Source organism: Ursus americanus, chromosome 12 (assembly GCF_024610735.1).
Source record: "Ursus americanus isolate L20-20 chromosome 12, mUrsAme1.1.p, whole genome shotgun sequence".
Taxonomy (NCBI): domain Eukaryota; kingdom Metazoa; phylum Chordata; class Mammalia; order Carnivora; family Ursidae; genus Ursus; species Ursus americanus.
Genome location: NC_142138.1, coordinates 60,268,471 through 60,291,031, shown reverse-complemented (window position 1 = coordinate 60,291,031; position 22,561 = coordinate 60,268,471). Strand labels below are relative to the sequence as shown.

Sequence of the window (22,561 nt, the reverse complement as noted above, 5' to 3'; positions counted from 1 at the left end):
GGGGCGGGATGGATATGTTCGTTATCTTGATTGTGGTAATGGTTTCATGAGGGAAACATCTAACAAAACATCAATTTGTACATATTAAATATATGCAGCTTATCGTATGTCAATTATACCTCAATAAAGCTGTTGAGAAAAACAAAATATTAACAGTATGCCAGATCAAACAATAGAGAAATGCACAAGGAAATCAATGGGGGAAAAAAATCAATTCTACAAAGGCTTCCACGTTGTCCCTGTATTTCCTGTTTTCATTAGGGGTGGGAGGGGGATATAACATCACATCTGTTTCGTGCCCCAGAGCACACCCTTAACCCTTGCCAGCTGTCTCAAAAATACATGCTTTTCTGGTGGGGGTCGGGATGGATCAACTCACAACCATCAATTCCCATAAGAAAAACAAGCTAAAGTGTAAGTCCTATTGACAACAATATTTAATGTAAAGATTCATCTTTCATATGCAGAATAGCATATTATCCGTATTTCTCGCTTTATGGAATATACTTTTGTTCAAAATGGATGGACTGTATACTTTTCTTCTAATAATCATAACTAAGAGGAAATGAGCACTGAGCACCTCGAATAGCATTTGCTATCTAATTCTCACAATGTATCATTTTACTGATAAAGCTTAACAGGGTAAATAACTGGTTGAAGATCACACAATTAAATGGCAGAGCTCTAACCTTTCGATTTGAAAGCTCCATGCTCTTCACAGCTATGCTTAAATGAATATTCTAATCAATAGTTTTGTAGAATGCCTAGTAATTATTTTTATGTCTCTTGTTTGAAAAGCTACAATTTCATGTCTGGACTTCACTCAGAGAGAGTAGGAATAAAAAATATCAGCCATTCCAACTATAAAAAAAATTAAAATATGGCCCCAAACACCCACTGATTAATTCCCTTCTAAAACATGTTTTATAATAAAGGTTATGAATGTAAATCTAAAAACCTTAATAAAACCTGATATTGCATCAGATCTAAGACATGCAGATATAATATACCCAATGTGGAAGACTCAAAAATAAACGATTTAATCTAACTTTTATTAGCAATCAAATCTATTTTCCAAATTTTTTAAATGGCCATTAAGGGTCCTTCATCTTCCTCTGAAGTAGTCAAGCCTCGCTGGGAAGCCATCTCCTAGATCTGCTTAGAATTAATGCGCTTAGGCTCTCTTGTTGAGCTGTGTGATTCCACCCCAGCCTCCCCAGGACAGTTAGCTCATGAGCCATGTCATTTGCTTTCACTGTGGAAAGGATTCCTATAGTGTTCTCATTCATGAGAATAAACTGGTCAAAGAGAAAGACTTTCACAAAGAATGTTTTACTCTGAATAATCTCTTGTAAAACAGAAAATCACTTTATATAAAAGTTCAATTAGGATCAAATACAGTATAAATGGCCTCTGTAACAACTGGACTTTAAATATAGAAAAGCTGCATATTACACTATTTTCTACTGACTTTCCTGGTTCTATGCCAAACATGTCTTGGCTGCAATAGAAGAATGAGGAGGCTTTTATATTTTGGGGAGAAATCTAACTATGGTGGGGGCTTTTCTAGAAGGGTGTAGTTGCAATCTGGCACTTTGCAGAAATTCTGGAAAATGAATGAAGTTCTTTTATAATTATAGCTCTATATGTAGGATCTGGGACCTTTATAATAAATATATCCCTACAGAAACCCAACCTCTGTCAATGTGACCTACTATTTACCTAGCAGCCAACAGTGAACCACATAGTTTTGTTCAAAGTTGCAAGGTTAAAGAATGGGTTTTATGCCCAGGAAAAAAATCTATTTTGAAGGTAAGGAGGGAAAAAAAAATAAGCCTTTTTACTCAAACAGAAGGAAAAAAACCAATCATAACTATTTCAAAATCGTTTCAACCCACTAAGCATGAATTAAGAAATACTAAATGGAAGAAAATTAGTAAGCTGCCATATTAGTCTGAGAAGTCCAACAGTGTTTGTTGTTATGCAAGAATTATAGAAATAATAACAGTAAAATCTTTATATATTACAGAGGCCCAAACAAATAAAAAACTACAAATGAAGAGAGATTTTATTTTAACTTTAACAATCTGGTATGGCAGTTGCTTTTCTCAAAAGGACTGAAGCAGTTCTGACCCCAGCTGCTACGTATTTTCTCTAACAATAGACTGTTTAAAGACGCCTCGCTTCTGGCGAAGCTATTCATTTCAACCTAAACTGCATCTAGCTTAAGCCTCAGAAGACAACTTTATCACCTCCAAGCCCTATGCAGACTAAACACAACACTTGTGCCCGATTCGGAATGGTGTCTTATATCCCAGTGCTCCCTTAATTATAGCTCCTGCTTCTCAAGCTGCTCTTTCGACTTGTCAGAAGCTGCCTAAAGTAACTAAAATTGGATTCATGCAGAAAAAATGTATTTTAGGAAAACATGTGCAACAAACACCTACGCATCTATTAACGTTAAAACCAGAAGGCAGTATGTTGCAGCCACCTAAGAACAAGCTGTAAAATCTAATAATTCACAACATTCGTTTTGAAATCTTGTGGCAGTCTTTTAAAGCAACGCATCACAACGGTACAATCATTTCATCGACAAATCTTTATGGCGTGTCTATAGGCTAGGCCCTATGCTGGGTGCTGAGGATGTCAGAATTAGCAAACTAGACACATAAAGCTCTACAGGTTTGTTTGGTTTCTAAGGCTGAAAAGCAAAGAGAAAATAAGGTTGGCCTGCTTTTTTCCATTAGAGGCAGCCATCCTCCCCCACCCCTACCTCAATTGTGAAGGGGTTGAGGCCCACAAGTTTTTGTAAAAGTCAACTGTAACATTTACGGGGAACCACCTCCCGGAGTCCCAGTGCCAACAGGGGTAGATCCTCAGCTGAGTCTATTTAACACATGTTGCCAAACTACTGTAGTTTTCTAAAATCCGCTTGCTATTTATAGTAATACTGCTCCTAGAAAATGCTTTCTGGGTTTTACAAGGAGTCATCGCCATGAGCCAAGGACTCCCCGTGCAGCCTAATCAGTGAACTGTTCGGGTTCTAAGCTGATAATGCCTACGACGGACAGAAGAGCCAGGCTCTCAGATGAGAACCAAGACAAAGAACTGAGAAAACAACAGGCAATAGGAGTGAGGATTAGGAACCAGTTCAAACTTCCCCCAATCCTTTTTTCTCTTCTCTTCATTGAGCAGATAAATATGGGATAAGAAATGGGAGGGTGTCCTGGGTTTAATCAGGTTAGGACTACTGGTAACAATGGGATGGGGTTTTGAGAAATAGAATAGTTTCCAGGGATGTACAGGGAAAGGAAGAAAATTCACCAATAGTGACAGAAGGGGAAGGCCTGTGGAAGCGGCAGAAATGAGTCACCAGCCAGACTGAACATTTATAGGCAATGTATGTTGGCAGGGGAGTCATTAAAACACTAGGCACCGCTGAGGGCACACTAGAGTCATCCATTCATAATATTAGCGACCGCTGACTGTTCCTTGGATATGGGGAACATGGTATGCACCGAAAGAATCTACATAAAGGGGAAAAAATGACTCCTACACTGTTACAGTATCTGCAACACCTGGCAAATTGTGGTGTTACATACAAATACTAGTTGTTAATCATTTATTCTTATTACAGAGAAGGAAGACAGACTGAATGACGTGACCGAAGTCATACAGTTCTAATTGGTGGTATGGGAGGCAAAGACTCAGGCAATGAACTTTAATGTATGTGACTAGGCATGTGTCAAAGCCATAAACACGTGATCCCTAGGGAGCCATGCAACTCAAGACTGAAGCAAGCAGGGAAAGGAAGAAAAGGAGACAGACTCTGTCCCCACCCCCACCCCCACATTTCAGAAGGGAATTGCCTCATGCACTCTGGAGAATGAAACCATTGGAAATGACTTATCACACGTGACAAAGCTACCAGGGAAAACAAAACAAAACAAGAACCAACAGTTTTCAGTGAGAAACTACCCTCAGGCATATTTATTAGACAGAAATGTCAGTCTTTTTCAGTCACTCTTGAAAAAAAAAATTAGCATGTCACATTAAGAGCATATAGAAATAATACTTAAGATTTTATTTTTTTCACAATTATAACTTTAGAGTAATCCAAGAAAAGACTACTCAGATACGACTAAATGAACACCACATTTACTCTCTATCAGTGCAGGAAGGGAAAAGGCTTTTCGTATGAACTCTATTGAGTGGTTATTGATGGCTACTTAGGAAATCACTGATTCCCTAAGCCTCCTTGAAAATTATCTAGAAAATTATCTTTGTTGCTATAAAAAAAAATCTTCAAAAATGGAGCTTCATATGAACACACATGAAATAAACATTAATGCAATATTTAATAAAAAGGATAATTTTGAAAAACAAGGAAGCCCAAAGTACTTCACAGACCTTTTACCAATGAGCTTTTAAGATGTACACTGATATAACCTCTAATTATATTTGAAACTATAAGCATCTTCTTAGATCCTTATACTTGGTGTGTTTTGCAGGGACTATGCTCTCTCCAGCATGCTGCAATCTCTCTTCTTTGGCCATTTCTCCTTCCTCTCATCCCCCTGATGCTCACACAGGCACCCTTACTGTCTTGTCCTTGCTTCTCCAAATCTGATCTCAAGACAGATTGGGAAGCATCCTTACAATGGTGTAAAGGATTCATGATACTTGAAAGGAGGGATACCGCCTTGTATTTTTTAAATTAGACTTTATTTTTTTTTAGAACAGTTTTATTTTTACTTATTATTTTTAAGTAGGTTCCACTCCCAGTGTGGAGCCCAATGCGGGGCTTGAACTCATGACCCAGAGATAAGACCCGAGCTGAGATCTGGAGTCGGACCCTTGACTGACTGAGCCACCCAGGCACCCCTTTTAGGGCAGTTTTAGGCTCACAGAAAAAGTGAGTGGAAAGTAGAGTTTCCACATATCGCATACCCACCTTCCCCACCCATTGTGTCTTAACAGATATCAAATATTACAACAGAAGAATTCTTCATCTGGGGTCTAGGGAATCCAGAAATGGTCTTCATGGAGTCCTTGATCTCCCAGGTAGTATATCCTGAATTTTAGTATATGGATGTATACACATTTTTTAGGAAGCAAGTCTCATCAGGTTCGAAGTAGTTGGCATTCAAAAATGGTTAAGGCCTGCAAGCTAAAGAATGAAGTTCAAGGTCCAGACATGGGGTAGACTAAAGGAACTATTCCGGGGTCAGAAAGGCTTTACCATTGTCCCTAAAAGCATACCACACAGGAGGCTGCCAAGCAAGTATCAGTATGCATACCCAGGCCTCTAACTTCAACAGGAACCACAGAAAATACCCAGGTTAAAGACATTACAACCCATGAAATGACTTTCAAAACATATGATGACTTCTTTTTTTCTTTTAACACACCTTTAAAGCCTCTATGACGAGGTCCCTCGCTTCAAGCTCTCCTTCAAGAATACTGAATAGTGTTAGGAGTTCAGGCTTGCTGAGTTTTTCCAGATTCATCCTGAAAGCCTAAAACAAAAGCAATGATCAGACAATCTCCAGAAGCCAGAGTGAGTTCGATAAGAAAAAATTTAAAAAAATAAAGTGAGTCAGACAAGAAAAGAGCAACAATTACAGTAAAAAATGCTTTAAGATGGCAAACGGTACAATTAAGTAGAAAAAAAATAAGAGCTTTCTGATGTTAATCATAAACTGAGCAGTAAGAGAAAATAAAATTCACCTTAATTATGGATTTCATCACCACTCACAAAGATCAATTTTCCATCATTTTTCCTCCAGGCATATTTACGAACATCCTGGGAGGTCTCAGAAAGAATTAGTCATGAGTTTTGCCCACTAGAAGCACAGGTAAAATTGTGCTATCATGAATACTATTCTACCAGAAAATCGTGAGACCATGAAAAGATTTCCCAGTTTTACAGAACCAAATGTCTAAACCGTATATAAAACATTCCGGAATCGCTCTGAAGTTGGCCGAAACGAAATCTGGGCAAAGAGAATGTCCAGTGGCAGTATGGGAGACGCTCTTCTTTTAAACCGTCTACTTTCGCGTGATAAGTGTTCTCTGTGAAAGTAGACGGTTTAAAAGGAGAAACAGCTATCACAGTATTTATATTTCATCTAATAAAATAAGACTTCAATGCAACCATCATACAAATAGACTTTTAAATAATTTCTTAAAATATACTGTCCTTATTAAACATCTTAATTGGACAGATGACTACAAACTGAATTTATCTGACGCAGTAAGTTCATGTCTCTGAGAAGTCTTACATCTTTTGAAATATGTTAAATGGCAAACTGCACAGCACAGACTCCATCCTTGCCACAAGATTAATTTCTCAAAAACCACACAGAGATAGAGGTTCGACTGCTACACAATGTTCCAAGGGTCTTCTGATCAGTGGGTACGGTAAGATGCATTTTATAACTTCTGAGACTGAGCCAATTACTACTTCCCTTCTCTCCCTTGTTACCTCCAAATTGTCACTCTCATATAGTTTCCTTTAAAGTGAATTACACCATGACGAGTTCACACACCCTCCAGTAATTCCCAACTCTTACGAGCACATTAAATTTTAGGAGGCACACAAAAGAGCCATTGATTCCTTCCAGAGCTGCTGCCTCTCAGGGAGGGAGAGCATGCAGAACAGGCATACTTCACTGTTGTCAGACTGTGCTCCAAGACACGCTGTACGAACCTTTGCCACATGGCAAAGTATGTTCCATCTAACTGCAGCTCGGGCTGCTAACTTTCTAACTCCCGAGTTTTAGCAGCTGGTAAGTGATCCTCACTTCGGGATTATAGAAGGCCTCTCACAACGGGTTATTTTAAAAAGAACTAAAACAACAAAAGCACAAACCCAATAAAGCCACACACTTCATTTAAGATGGTATGTTGGAAAGAGCGTGTGGCTTTGCAGTCGGATAGATGCCAGGTCTGCTCGTGGCGTGACTTGGGGCAAGTTTTCTGATTCTTGGTTTTCTTAACTGTGAAAGGGAGATGATGATATCTAACTCATAGGGTTGCTGTGGAGACTGGGTTTATAAACGTAAACCATCTTGCCACGTTCCTGATACAAGCTGAACAATGGTCTAATTATGAATAACTACTATCCTCTCTCATTTTCCACAAGAATTCTAAGAAAGGCATTACCAAAATTGGGGGCAGCCAAGATCAATGACCTCAGAAATACCTTCAAGCTGCCCTTTTGCAGTTGGGAAACACAAGTGAAGAGGGCTGAGAGCATCCTGGAGTGAAGAACGGTGAGGAGTTTAAGCCACCAGTTGAGTCACACTGGTTTCTTAGATGAAACCCGTCCCCCTCTTCCCGATGGTTTCATGTTTTAATCTCGCAGAGATGAAAAAGCAGAGGAAAAAATCCTATCATTTTATGCCCATCCCCTTCCCTCCCAGGATGGTAAGCAGAATACTGAGCACTCGTAAAGGTACTCGGTAAACACCAACTGCACTGAGGAAATGAACGGGATGTAGGGGCACCAAAGTACAACAGTAGTGTTCACACGCATTCTTCTTCCGTCCTTCAGTATCTGTGTAGTCCTTCAATCCTCTTATTTCGACATCGAAAACTGGGACTGAAGGGGGCAGTGCCATGTGAGGAAAGCACAACAGGCTGGGAGTGAGGAGTGCAGAATTTTCGTCTGAGTTCTGCCACTAAGCAGCTCTGTGGCCTTGAGGAAAAAAGTTACCCAGTTGCTCCGGCACGGCGTTTCCTCACAGGTAAAATCAGACCGACTAGATAATCTCTAAAGTCCTTCTTGTTTCCATTCTAAGCTTTCATGGGTCAAAATCAAGAATTTATTGTTAGAGAATCCAGTGAAATAAGAATAAAGTGAAAATACAAAGAGCTAAATTAGACCATACCTAAGTCAAAGTCTTGGATCTGTTGTGATAAATACATCCTCGTAAAAGAGAAAAACGGAAACAATCTTCAGAGTCACTTTAATCATAAAGGAGTCCGGCCCAGGCAAGGAAAAATTCCATTCTTTGTCAATGGCGTAAAGCACTATAGTCTTGTTATCTACATTTGTAAATTGCTTCTGCACACACATTTTAATATCTGGAACATTCTGCTAATATGTACCCGCTCATCCAGCTGAGTGTCTACATGAAGTGAATACAATACAAATACGACACAGGAGGAAAAAAAGGGTCACAGCTGTGTAACTGAAAAACCAACAGGTCTGTTTTCACATATTCCCATAACCTTTCTTTAGAAATACTAAAATTCAGCAGTTCTTTGCCGTTCTTTATATTTGGCTCCAATCTCAATACACAAGACACTGCAATAAATTTAATATAAGTGAAAGACAGTAAAACTACATGTGTTTTAGGGTGATAGCGATATTCCTGGGAGTGGGGGTGATACTGACCTGGTAACTGGCAGTCACACTTTCGTCCTCGAGTATAAATTCTTAAGGTCTTCTTCAGTTAAAATTTGCGAAAACTGACAAGTATATTTAAAATGCCATCCGCATGGTGGAAAAGTGTCCAATACTGCAAAATAATAAGAAATGTATTATCTATGTGACCATACTATAAACGATTTGATAAATCCCATGAACGCCAATTGTCATTACGGCTGATAAGGTCTGACAGGTGTGGGTTGACACAGACAAGAAAGAAAACAGCCACTTCTTCAAGTCGAAGCTGAGTAACATTGGAAAAATACCGTGCATCTGACTTCCCTTTTGCAATTACAGTTAGGGAAGGTGAGGGCTTTCAAAATCTTTTTCTACTTGAAGATGTCCACTGCCATTTCAAGGACTAACTTATGAAAGTCCTAGAAGAGAAATGACTTTGTCTCCCTGAACTGACAAAAGCCTATTTGCTTAAATCACCATGACTGATGCATAATACACTCGGATGGAAAAATGACGTAATTACAACCGAACTTTTCAAACTGCTGAATTTTGTAAGGTGTGCACATATCACCTCACCTCCCGCCAGTCAATGAACAAACAAATCAACCTGTCACCGCCTGGACTTTGTAAGGCTAATTACTCATCCCAGCTCCTACTTTTTCCCATGTTCCCCCAAATACGAAGTGTTAAATTATATGCAAATTCTGTGTTTATGTCTTCCTGATAGTATATCAGACCGGCAAACTTTTTAAAAAATGATAGGCTTTAAATTTTATGTGAGGAAACCGAACTTGTGTCTTATACTGTAACCCACCAACTCTCAAACTGGACTCCCATTTTTGCCTAATAGTTAAATGATGTGGCCCAAGATATCTGGAAAAAGGCTGCTGCTAATTCCATATTAATTGTCCAAAATATGACGGCCAGATTTTTGGCATGCCGTATCGCAGTCTACGCACTCTCTACTTGCTTTCTAAATGAGCCGTTACTTGTCACTGTCACCATCCATTAAGTAACTCTGAAAGACAAGATCATTTCAACCAGATGCTCAGCTCATTTCTTCCATTTGAATGTCTCCACGACGTAACTTTCCTTAGAGTTTAGAGGCAGATATGTCTGTTCAAGGCACGCCACAGTCTATAAATCTGAAATAAAAACCACTCGTAGACAAGTTGTCTGGATACATTATCCTATACAGCTAACTGTAGCTATATTAAGCTTTACAGTTGTCTCAATTAAAAAATAAATATATATAAGAAAAGAGATAAAATATATGTATTTTTTTTAAAGATTTTATTTATTTATTCGACAGAGAGAGAGACAGCCAGCGAGAGAGGGAACACAAGCAGGGGGAGTGGGAGAGGAAGAAGCAGGCTCAGAGCGGAGGAGCCTGATGTGGGGCTTGATCCCAGAACACCGGGATCATGCCCTGAGCTGAAGGCAGACGCTTAACCGCTGTGCCACCCAGGCGCCCCAAATTATATGTATTTTAATACCCTAGGAAAAAATAAGCCTATTTATGGGATATGTATGAAACTTCTTTCTAGGTTATCAATAACTGATGTTAAACATCAGTTTGCCCAGCGCACCATTCGGTCTACTCACACGCTACTTTCCATCAAGTCAGGGCCAACAGGCAGGAGTGTGTGAGTCTTCTACACAAACTTTTATGTGCCAACAGTCACAAGAGTTGTGGCTATCGAGAAGGGCGCCCGCACCCCTCCCTGACCCTCCGAAATGGCAGTGCTGACTTCGCCATGGAGGTATGTTGCTGCGGCCTGGGTTCTGTTCATTTTATTCTGACCTTTTCCCTTCTCTGGGTAATACCCAAGCCCCATTAGTTCAGGTTCTGGTTGCTTCTTTTTGTTCTTGAGGAGGTCCCAGCTTTTGCTCTGGAACTCTGAATTAATTCTACAGGATAGCAGGCGTTGTTGCCTTTTTTACCACAGAGAGATGGGTTGGCGGAAAAAGAAACACCCCAAACAGTTTCTATAGCTATGTAAGCAGGAGGGCAGGGTGGGGTGGAGTACAAGTACGATGTCTGTCTATCTAGTATCTGGGTGTGTGTCTGTCTTTATGTGGGACTGTAGGCTTCATCTCTAGAGTGGGTAGTATGGCGCATGAAAGAGGGAAAGCACATTTTTGGATGAGTCTTAGATATTTTTGGACATAGAAACACCTTAAAAAAACTACACAGATCTGTTTTGTGTGTGTGGTTTTTTTCAAGTCAACTTGGGTAGTATAAAAAACAAAGCAGTTGTTTTGCCCAGAAAATCACGCTTGCAAACTGCATAAAAATCACTTCTTTAATATCTACTGAGACATCAGCTTTAAAAAACTTATACTTGGGCTGCAACGGACTGGGTCCAGCCCATTCAGGAAGTTTTTAGTATTAGCAATAAGATAGAAAGCAAATTTGCTCCAATTATGTAAGGATTTTCACATACGTATCAGCTAAGACAAAATATAGGAAGCCAACCAATTCTTAAAATTCAGAGTCAATGCTGACATACAAAATGGGTGTTTTTGACAGCTTTCCACTAGATAATGTACTTCCTTAAAAACCCAGAATATATGAAACTTAAAAAATAAAATAAGCATGTCACATTTATAAATACTAAATCTAAATATGGACAAAAATGCACTGCTATTTTTAAAAATGTATCCAAAGCAACCTACTATCTGGGGGGTAGAAGGCGTTGACATCTTACCTTGACTATCTCAAAAGGATTTAAGTTTCCCCACCCTCTGGCACTTCTAGTTTCTCAGAAGGGTTATTTATGCATTTGGGGGTAAAAGAGTGACAACATTCCAAACTGTACTTCTCATGCCACTTTTGGCATTTTAGGATTAGGCTAGGGAAGAAAAACATGTCAAAATACTTTCAGAAAATAATTTTCTGACCAAGAAAACAGATCTTTTGTACCTTTACTAAAGAGAGCTGTTTTTGCTATTATTATTTACAAAGGTTCTAAAACCAAGGTATAAAAACAAATATTTTACTGCCATCTACAATACTAAGCAATATAAGCTTTACTACAAATGCCAAATCAATCTTTCAGTTGAAGATAAAAGATACTGCTGGACTATTTGGATCCTCACGTGTCTATGCGTCACAGTAAGTGTTTGGGCCACCTGGGTGGCTCAGTTAAGCTCCGACTCTTGATTTCTGTTAAGCTCCAGCTCTTGATTTTGGCACAGGTCATGATCTCAGGGTTGTGAGATCAAGCCCCGCACCAGGCTCCACGCTGAGCGTGGAGCCTGCTTAAGATTCTCCCTCTCCCTCGGTGCCACCCCCTGCTCTTTCTCTCTCTCTCTCCCCTCTGCCCCCACCCCCTGTGCTCTCTCTCTCTCAGAAAAAAAAATTGGGTTCCTGCGCCCATTCATATACTGAAGTCTTGATCCCCACCCAGCACCTCAGAATGTGATGCATTTGGAGACAGGGTCTTTAAAGAGGTACTTAAGTTAAAATGAGATTATTAGGGTGGGCCCTAATCTAATATGGCTGGTATCCTTGGAAAAGGAGGAAATTTGGACACAAACATGCGACAGGAAAAGACCATGTGAAGACACAGGGGGAAGATGGTCATCTACGAGCCAAAGAGAGAGGCCTCAGAAGAAACTAATCCTGCTGACACGCTGATTTCCGATTTCTAGCCTCCAGGGTTATGAGAAAATAAATTTCTGTTGTTTAAGCCACCCGGTCTGTGGTGTAACGGCAGCCCCATCAAACTAATACAACATGTTAACCATTTACTACTTTAAAAAGACTCTCAGAGCTTCTAGATTAAGCCTTCCCCTTACCAGGAGAATGCTTAACATTTCTCAGAATGCCTTGCTTTGTCTTACTGTTATCGGTCTGTTTTTTTGAGCCACACTATAGCTAGTATTATATACAACAGAATGGTTTCAAAACAGTTTTGGAGATTATGAATTTCAGGATCCTGAAATGTGATACGAATAATGCACTTAGAAAGAAATTGCAACAGTGCTAAGGGATCGAGATGCTTGTGTATCCAATAGTCAATACAGACTCTGAAATAGGCCCCAAGAAACCAGTTCTGTAATGAAGCTAAGGTCGACATTTAAAATACTTTCAGTACTCTATCCAAACATACTCTATTCACAGAAGATTCTAGGGTGCCAGATTTTCTGGATTTATGCTCAGTACAGAAATGAATAATGATATAATTGAGCCTATCAATGTTAATCACCACCACCTCAGAGTTTTATAGCAGAGTTTTCCAAGAAGAATTCAAGCAGGAATAGTAATAACAAAAAAGATAAACATTTATTGAGCTAAATAAAAACAAAACAAAAAAAGATAAACATTAATGGGTTCCAGGCAGTGTTCCAAGTACTTGCCATGAATTACTTGAATCCCAACCTTAGATGACGGACGCTACAACCACCATCACACCCCCATCTTACAGACTGGAAAAGTGAGGCACAGAGGCTGAATAACTTGCTCAAAGTCTCCGATCTAGTATGCGGCAGAAATGGGATTTGAACCTAAGTAATTTGATTCCAGCGGCTCCCTTAACAACTACCGCTACTTGGTAACTACTATTCACATCAGATCTCATTTCACCAGTTTTAAGAATTGTGTGGTAGAAAAACCTCAGCTAAAACGTGATCCACAAATCTGGTAGGGACCTCAGAAATCGAATTCAGCACTCTTCATTTTACAGATGAAAACTGAGGCCAGGGTTATTCAGTGAATTCCTGAAGATTACAGTTCAATCGTAAAACTGGGTCTAACACGTACATCTTTTGAAGATCCAGTCTAATCCACTTTCTGGGACACCATGATGGGTATCAGATTTTCGTTCTCTTTAGCTCTGTTTTAAGACTCGTGCATGTCTGGTGTATCTCTTTCCGGGTGTGAATATCTGTCTCTTTCTCTCACTATCTGTATATGTGTATACGTCTGTTTCTCTCATTGTCTCTCTCGTTTGTTGCCAGTAAGATTTATGTGTGTATTGAGGAAAAGAAGGAAGTGGCCTCATGCCCATAAACAAACACTCAAACATCTCTCCCCCAAAATGAGGACATTTAGCACAACGCTATTAAAAACAGGTCTGTCTACCTGGATATCTGTTTACACCCTTTCAAGTAGTCTCATCTGAGACAAGACCAAACCGGAAGAACTACATTAGTTAAGCTACTGGAATGTATGTTAATGAAAATGAATAATAGATTTTATGTTAACATTTGTCATTAAAAAATGTCTTTTAACATTAGAAAAATACCAGAAGTATGAACCACCAAGTATACTTGTCAGTTGACTTTGTTTAGTTTAAATGAAATTATAACAAGATTGCATTGACATATATATCTGTCTGTATCACCTATCATTCTCCTAAACTTCTGTTTTTCTGAAATAATGTCACCAAGAGTTGTAAAATCCCACAACGAAGAAAAAATGACATATAGATTGATTTTCTTTCCAGTAAAATGATTCATAGGCCACAACTCTAGGAGCAGCCTGAAATACAAAAACCCTTCAAATGTCAATGTGGAAGGAAGTCATTGACTCCATCAGGATTCTAAACTGGGAAGAAACAGAACATACAGTACAAGGATGAGCCATAAAACAGTCAAGGTATCTGTGCTGTGGCTATGCCCAGAACCTGCCTCGCCCGGAACTGCAAAAAATTCCACAACAATTACTATAACTGGTAGTGGTGTTTAACCTTTAAAATTTTGTCTTCCTCTCTTTTTAAATGAAAAAAAAAATTTTTTTTTGAGAGAGAGAAAGAGTGCATGCCTGCACACAAGTGGGGGGAGGTGGGGGGGGCAGGGAGAAAGAGAATCAACCAGCGCCCAATTCGGGGCTAGATCTCAGGGCCTTGAGATCGTGACCTGAGCCGAAATCGAGAGTCGGACGCTTAACCGACTGAGCCACCCAGGCGCCCCTTAAATTTTGTCTTCTAAATCAGATCACGGATTTTTAAAAAAGTTTAACAATTTGCTCTCAGCTGAAGATTACCAACGACGGACCTAGCAATTGTTTTTGCTCCAAGGTTCTTTAGGGACAGTCACTCTCCTGAGAGGCGGTATGTTGCAGTGAAAAGCTGTGTGGGTTTCCATCCTGGCTCTCCTACTTCACCATTCCTTGATCCACTTAACATGTGAGTTTTCAGTTAGTTAAAATGAGTGACTGATCAGTTCTCATCCCTGGAGCACATACATGGTTTTATCAGCAAGGATAATGAAGTTTTACTTTTCTGATGAGTTGCCAGTTTCTATCATTCATGTGTCTAATTTAGAAATCAAGACAAGCTGACTCCTTCTGACCTGGCGGGTTGATTTGCTCCAGGAAGGAGATGGCCTGGCCAGTTTCTGGGAAAGTCGGCTCAGGGACATGCACAGCATCCGCTCAGGCCAATGGTTATCTCCATACTTGGGAAAAGAAAAGGACATCCTTCTGTCTACACTAGCTTTTTGTGACTTTAGGACACAGGTGGAATGCATGCTTTCACTTCCACAGAATTTTTTACAGCTTTTAATCAAGTCACAATTTTAACTTCATGCCTGAGAAATGGATTTTCTAAACATAGCATGGCTAATTTTTACATTATGTTAAATGCATAGTGGATATGTATCTATATTCATAACCCAGGAGCAGTTATCACTTTGTTTTATTAGTTCTTCTGTTTACATATCTGTCTTCTGAGACTTGGCTCCCCTGGACAAACTCAACTTGATTAAACTTAGCACCTAGCAGTGTGGTTCAAAGGGGGTATTTAAAAAATGCTGGTTGGAAAGAAATGTACAGTATAAAACCTTGAATGATGGCCAACAAGACTGGGTTTTATCTTTTAGGAAATGAGAAGCCACTATATATTTTTAACCAGGTGAATTTCACAACAAAAGCATACTTTTAGGAAGGGAAAGAGCTGCTTTGACTGAAGGGAAATTAGAAGCAGAAAAGTAGTTAGGAGAAAACTTCAACAAGCATAGGTATGAGGAGAAAATGTGTTAACTAGGATGGTGGCAGTAAGGATGGAAGAGAAATGACGGATGCAGGAGACTTCGTGCAGAATTTACAGTAACTTGGTACTGGTTCCATTCCACGAGGCTGGAGGGGAAATCATCCCAGATCGGGTGAACTTTTAGACTGCCTAACTAGAACGATGACGCCTTAATAGAAACAGGGATGTTAGAAAAGGAACTGGTTTTAAGGGGAAAATGGTCACTGCTGTGAGACACACTGAATGAGAAGTCATCAGACTCCCAAGAGGAACAAATGTGTTAAGAGTCAGTCAGTGGGGGGAAGGCTAAAGGTTTAGCAGTGGAGAAGTCTTCAGGGATAGAGCCTTTTAAGAAAATTTCTTCTGTGCCTTCAATTTAAAACAAGAGGCAATAGGAAGGAGCTAATACATGGCACTAGACCTGATCATTTTTGTACCCTCAACTATTAAATCACTTAAGAACCAGATTGGTTCTGGGGCGCCTGGGTGGCTCAGTTGTTAAGCGTCTGCCTTCGGCTCAGGGCGTGATCCCGGCATTCTGGGATACAGCCCCACATCAGGCTCCTCTGCTGAGAGCCTGCTTCTTCCTCTCCCACTCCCCCTGCTTGTGTTCCCTCTCTCGCTGGCTGTCTCTCTCTCTCTGTCAAATAAATAGGTAAAATCTTCAAAAAAAAAAAAAAAAAAGAACCAGATTGGTTCTATCCTTACTCCTGTACCACCTGCTGCAACGGAAAGGACTGGGTTAGCAGCAACTGAGAGATGGGGCACCCCTTCCCCCATACTTCCCCAAAGCAAAGTTACTGCTTCTCTCTCTTTCCTGTAATTTACCTGTCACTTACCCTATGCTCTTACCTCCTTTGTAACTTACAGTTCTTATCTCTTGTTGAAACAATTCATCCCTGCTTGCTTCTCCCTGCCGTGCTTCTTCCCTGGCTCTCGACAGTCTAGGATGGCAAACCCACAGCCCTCTTCAGCCTCGCCCTCCCTAGCAGCTGTGTACAAAGGACCCAAGCAGATGCTCTCAAGGCTCAAGGTCAGAAGTTTTTTTGGTCTGTACACCCCATCATCCTGTGCTCTCCTATTTTCTTTTCTAGTTTCTATAGAACTCAGTAACAATTAAGGATTACATTCTTTGTGGCTCCACAAGTCAGAAAGGCTTCATTTAGCAGCAAAGGATACATTTAGATTGGAAACTCTGGCTTTGGACCTGAAATACAGAGTTTGGAAATACTTGGCAGGGAGGAACCATATTACTGCATTCTTTATTTCAATGCCTGCTTGTGGTCCTGTTTCCTCAACCCACACACCCCTGTCCTCGACTCCCCCCACCTCCACTCTTAACTCCTGTCTATTGTTTCTTCTCACCTGTTCCCATCATTGCTCCTTACTTCAGGGGCAGTTGGGGGAGTTGTCTTCAAAAGGCAAAAACCACTTTTGATCAAAATTACCACTGAAAATCCTTAAATCTAACAGAAGGTGAAACCCTGTACTGTCATCCCCGTGTCCACAGAACCATAAATAGGACACTGAGGATGGAGCTACTTAAGATGGTAGAGTTTGAAGTGTAGCAACTGACAAGTCAGAGAACACACCAGATGGTTGAATCCCTTGCCTTTCTTCTTCTCTGGCCAAAAAATTCAAGAAAGATAATTTGCATGACAAAATTACGAAGCACATACTCTACGAGGCAGACACACATAGTCTCCTAAAAATCCTTGTATCAGATGTCTGAGATCATGACATATATAAGCTTTGTTTCCTCAACTTAGGAATCTTAGCTAGATACTGAGATATTTAAAAGCAACCAAATGATAACAAAAGTCATATAGTGATTCTTCACCTTTGTTAAAATGCTAAAGGAGTAAAAGAATATTTAATATCAAGTTCTGTAACTCACATGCAAAGTGCTAATAATGACGGCAATAAGACCTACCAATATTGTGTGCTTCCTACATGCCAGGGACCTCGCTCTGTGATTTACGTATACATTAGTTCATGTAAACCTTAAAAAAAAAAAAAAAAAAAACCACGCCCAGAATCACTTCTATGTCACAGCTGAGGAAAATGGGATCTAGTGAGATAGAAAACTGCCCTTGCCTGGGTCACACAGTAAAAGAGCAGCAGAGCTGGGATTTGAACACAGGTTTGCCTTTAGAGTTTCGGCTGTCAATTCCCACGCTCTATACCCTCACAATGAATAAGCCGTTTTCTCACTGAAATGCTCTGAACTGAAACTCAGAAGATGTGATTTTTAGTTATTAGCAGCAAACATGCAGGAAATAAGAAAAAAATGGCCTTCAGAGACAGGCTGACAAGCCATTCCTGGGGTCAACCACCACAGACTGGACAAATTTCCTCCAGAAATAAATCTCTGCTTCTCATACCGTGTCACCAAATGCCAGTTCAATGGCAATTCCTTGAAACACGGTTCTCCTACACTCAGGAAAGCCAAGAATTCCAATCCTGTTCTGCAAATTAACTGGTAGCATTGCGAACCTGATTCTGCCAAGACACAAGCCCATTACAGACCAAGTGCACTGGGCCCACCATAATCAGTCGCATGATTCCATCCAGGGACCCAATACTGTCTGTGTCCCTGTTCATGTATTTAGTGCTAGTTCAGAAAAGCACAAAATCGACTAAAAATCCACTTTAAAAAATTCCAAGGTAGATCAGGAACTTGTCAAAATTAAACACTTGGAAAACATCCTGAAAACCAGCAATCAGTTCTTAGTGTATTCTCCTAAATTCACCTCATTCCACTCAAGTCAGATTCTCAGAAAAATAAAATCCTAAAATGACTAGCAGCGATTACATTAATAAGTCTCCTTCATATTTCATTATAGCAAAATTATATATATAAACATCAGATGTTTCCTTATAGGAAATTCAATATTTTAAAGTCACTTAAGGTACTGGAGTTTCCTAAGACATCAGGTAGGGAAAATAAAGCTAAATCAAGGCAAAGGCAATGGACTATTTACGAAGTTGTACCGTATCCTACCAGTAATTTATCTTTCTAGTCTACCCTAAGGTGACAGCTTCAAACCAAGTTCAACAAACACTTGTCCCAGGCACTGGGAAAAACACAATGATTTTTTAAAAATTACTACTACCTGCTCTCAACGAATTTGTAATTAAGTGACATAGATTAGACATATACATAAAAATCCTCTGCATATAATGCTTCTCCTCATCTAATATGAACAAACAGTTGTTGAAAAAGTCAGAGAAAAGATTTCCAAGACCCAAACGTGTATCAGACAGGTCTTGCTTATTGCGCTAAATAATCAAAGAGCATTATTTGCTTTTTCCTCTCTGCTCATTAAAACTCCGGCAATCACCCCTGTTTGGGTTGCCTTAATCTCTTACCTCAGTTTATTTTCTGTTCTCTGCTCATGTAATAAGATATATTTTTTTGGGATTTCCTGTTCTGCTTTTATTTTTTTCCTGCTGCTATTGCCGGGGGCCCACGTCTTACCCTCTCCTATCAAGTTTTGTGTTTGCTGGGGAGACCTACCACATGGTTTTTTCTTTGTGCTTTTTTATTGGAGATCTGGAAACAATCACTGAACAGATCTGTGAGCACTAAGAGTGGCTCTGAAAACTTCGAAGCCAACTATTCAAAAATAATAAACTTCAGGAGGTCTACCTTCAGAAAGTCTAACCAGGAGGGTAAAAGACAGTCATTATAACTACCCACCATGATTTCAACTCCTTGCTTCTCATTGCTATTAGCTTGGCTATAGATAACAGTAGTAAGAAGGACTTCAGATTGAAAGCAAAAGAAATAATGTTAAAAAATATGGTAAACTTTAATACATGTAAGTGCTACCGTTAGATGATTACTGGGGATACAATGTCATTAACATTAGGCCAAAATCATCAATATTTTGCACCTGCTGAAATGAAGGTCAACTTGACAAAGCCTTTATGAGCACAACACAGAGACACTTCTTGGTGGTTACAGGTCTGTGAATAGCTGGAGTTGACCTTGCTTTTATTTATCCTTATCTCTGAGATTTAAAACTTGCTCTGACTTTTCATCCCCTAAATTCTGGTAGGTAATACCGGTGTTATAAAACCAATCAACAACATCATATGTATTTCAGCTTCCCCTGGAAGGAAAAACCCACCATAAAAAAGGGGCTGCAGAGTAACCAAAGGCCACAGGATGAGATTAATGATAAACCTAGATGGCTGAACCTGAATTTTCTTCAAACACTTCCTGCCTTTTGTTTCAACAGAACTATACCTTCAAGGTTAAATGCAGTCTCCCTGAGCAACCGACCAGCCCACCCTAGACTGGGAGATATTCATTCCTAATCTAACGCTCTTTATTTACTTATCTACATTGCTTTATTTGAAAACATGCTATTATTCACTGACAGCCAAACAATATACACTGCATTCTACCCACGTAAGGCCAACTCTGCAGATATCCAACACACCCACCTATCTGTGAAACATAAAAGGATGGTTTTTCATTAAGTTCCCAAGGCAGAAATAGGGTAGAAAGCAAAAATGAAACGCAACTCAAACCTAAAAAACCCTTGAAGTTGGGTTCTCCCTCAAGGAACAGAGAGTGGAGGGAAGGTACCAAGGGTGAAGGGGGAGTGGGGAGTTAGTATTTCTCCTCCCTCCAGAGTCTAAAACCGTCCCGAAACAGGTGGGCTCTCGATCCCCGCCACCCTCCCCCTCCCCCGCTCAAGGGAAGAGAGGATCCGAGGGGCTTCGGGAGGAAGCCCGAGTATCAGAGAGTGGGGGATGGGAAGAACTGAAGTGGGGGAAGGCCGCTTCTTCTGTGGAGCTGGCTGTCTAGGTCGGGTCTTGATTTCTGCTTCGCCCATCTTTTTTGAAAAACACTGATTTTTATCTTACGGGTGAAACTAGCTCTGGTCCCACTCTAGCGAGCAGGGACAAGTGTAGGGAGGGATGTCTGACCTCCTGGGGGGTACAGAACGGGGGTGGGGGCGGCAGCCTAGAAAATGGGAACCTGTGCGCCCTCCCCAAGGCTGAGGCGCTGGGCGAGCGGGGTAAACGACGGTGTCAGGAGGGAAGGCCCTTCTACGGAGCTGGAATTGACGGGGGACAATAAGCAGTTGCGAGGACCCTCGGTGGATGAGGAGCCGCCTCCTCGGGGAATACCGGGAGGCGGAGGCGACGGCCCCGCCCCCTCAGGGGATGGGCGCGAGTGGCAGTTGGGACGGTGGTGGGAGGACACCGGTGGTCCTACCCTTGCTTTTCTCTCGAGAACCCGGCCCCCCAAGCCAGCGCCAAGCCCCAGCCCTGGCGGCTCCTACCTTTTCCCGGCGCTCCGGGCTCTGCTCCCCGCCGCCTCCGCCACCAGCTCCCATCCACAGCCCCCCGAGGCCCCGCCCCTCAACCGCCAGGCGGGCGCACTGGCATTCACCAGGTCCAATCGCCACCTCGCTTCCTCAGCCCCGTCACCAATCCGTGCCGGCTGGAGGAGGGGCTTCTCCAATGTCATTTAGGCTCCTCCCGGGGCCCCAAGATCCCTTTTGTTTGGGGAGAGCCAGGCTGGGATTGAGCTCGCGTCACTTCCTGGAGGAAGCGCCTCCTCCGGCCCGGGCTCCGGGGTGGGTTCGCGCCCCTCCCGGCTCCGCTTCTGCAACTTTCCACCTTGTGTGCGGCTTCTGGGCAGCACGGGGCCGGGTGTTTCGTGCTTTACCCTCCTGGTCTGGGACGCTTAGGAATGGCGGGCTTTGGGTGCCCGGGTTGGTTGGGCGCATTAACGTTTCATTTGATCCAAAATGTTAATAAGTGAAATGCCCTTTGGTGCCTGCTTTAGAATTAGTTGTCGGAAAACCTGGTAACGTGGCTTTCCTGCTGTCTCTTTCTCTTGGACCAGCTTGTGGGTGTGGTGCTAGAAACAAGAGCGCAAAGATAAGCCCCGAGACACCCCCGCCCCAGCCCTCCCTTCTCTTTTCCCATTAAATTTGGGAGAGAAATACTAACACTGGAGCCCCTGGCGTGGGGACACCGGGTAGCACCAGGGGGAGCAAAACCCAGTCCGACCTGCCTTCCAGGCAGAAGTGCAATAATTGCAAATTAGTCTGTCAAGATTTTCCACGCTATGCGTGTCCTTGGCCCTCTTATATTGTGGCGCAATGGCGTTTGCGTTGAAGCTGGAACGGAGGGCAGTGTAGAGGATGCAAGGAATGTCTGTCCCTCCTTGTGAACTCAGGAATGCAGATCTTGCTGTTAGCAGCAAGCCCTCCCAGGACCAAATAACCCAGAGAGGGAAGAGGATGCATCCCTATCTGAGGTTAAGGTTTCTGGATTCCCTTTCCATAGACTGCACTCCAGTCCACCAGATCGATTTAGCTGGTTAAAATAATAATAACCACATTGTTTTAAATACAATATAATAAATACTTATGATACAATTAAATATTTATCATGCATAAGTAATGTATTGCTTTTAATACATTATCCCTAATCGTAACAATTATTATTAAGCAAGATAGTATTAGGGGCATAGTATTGATCTAGGAAGACATGTCATTACTGTGGCGGTACTTTCATGGGATATCTTATTTAACCTGCGCTATTATATGATAAATCTATCCTAACCTGTAAGATAGACATCGTCCTGCCCATTTTACAGATGAGAAGATAGCAATGAAAAGAGATCAAGTAAGGTCACAGAGCTAGTAAATGGTAAAGAAAGAACTTCCAATGAGGATGTATGGCTCGAAACCTGTGCCAGGTTCTGCTCACCGCACACTGACTCTCACAAGGAGGACTGGTCCACAGAATGGGCCTGGAAGAGTATAAACCCAGCATCAGAGCCAGAAAAAGCCTCCACACCTGCCTGCTATTGATTATAAGCCTGAGAGAGTCATCCTATTTAAGAACAAGACTGTACCAAGGTGCGCAACAGCAGCCCAAGTGTTTTTGCAGCAATGACATAGGAAATTCGAACTAAAAGACATCATTCCGTGTGTTCAGGAGACCGGACCATCTGAAAGGCAGGATGAAGGCCAGGCACATAGTAGGTGTTCAATGAATACTGACTGGACTTGAAACAAAATGTCTAAAATGGTTAAAAACACAGAGTGTGAGGTGCTGGCATAGGCCCACAAATATGAAAAGTCCCATTTCCTCCTCCTCCCTTTTACCCTGCCTCTGTATTTGCAATGAGGAAGTGTCTCATTGCCCGACA

General features: G+C 41.3%; 1 protein-coding gene across 1 annotated transcript in view; it reads right to left on the bottom strand.

Annotated features, from left to right (window-relative positions):
- CTTNBP2NL (CTTNBP2 N-terminal like) overlaps positions 1–20,746 on the bottom strand; it is a 52,245-nt gene extending 31,499 nt beyond the window's left edge. The window contains exons 1-3 of the mRNA XM_045801501.2: positions 20,676–20,746; positions 8,405–8,528; positions 5,412–5,519 (exon numbers count right to left, since the gene is read on the bottom strand). Coding sequence (XP_045657457.1) covers positions 5,412–5,510 — 99 coding nt within the window. The 5' untranslated portion in view covers positions 5,511–5,519; positions 8,405–8,528; positions 20,676–20,746. The remainder of the gene's footprint in view (positions 1–5,411; positions 5,520–8,404; positions 8,529–20,675) is intronic.
- Between the last annotated feature and the right edge of the window lie 1,815 nt (positions 20,747–22,561).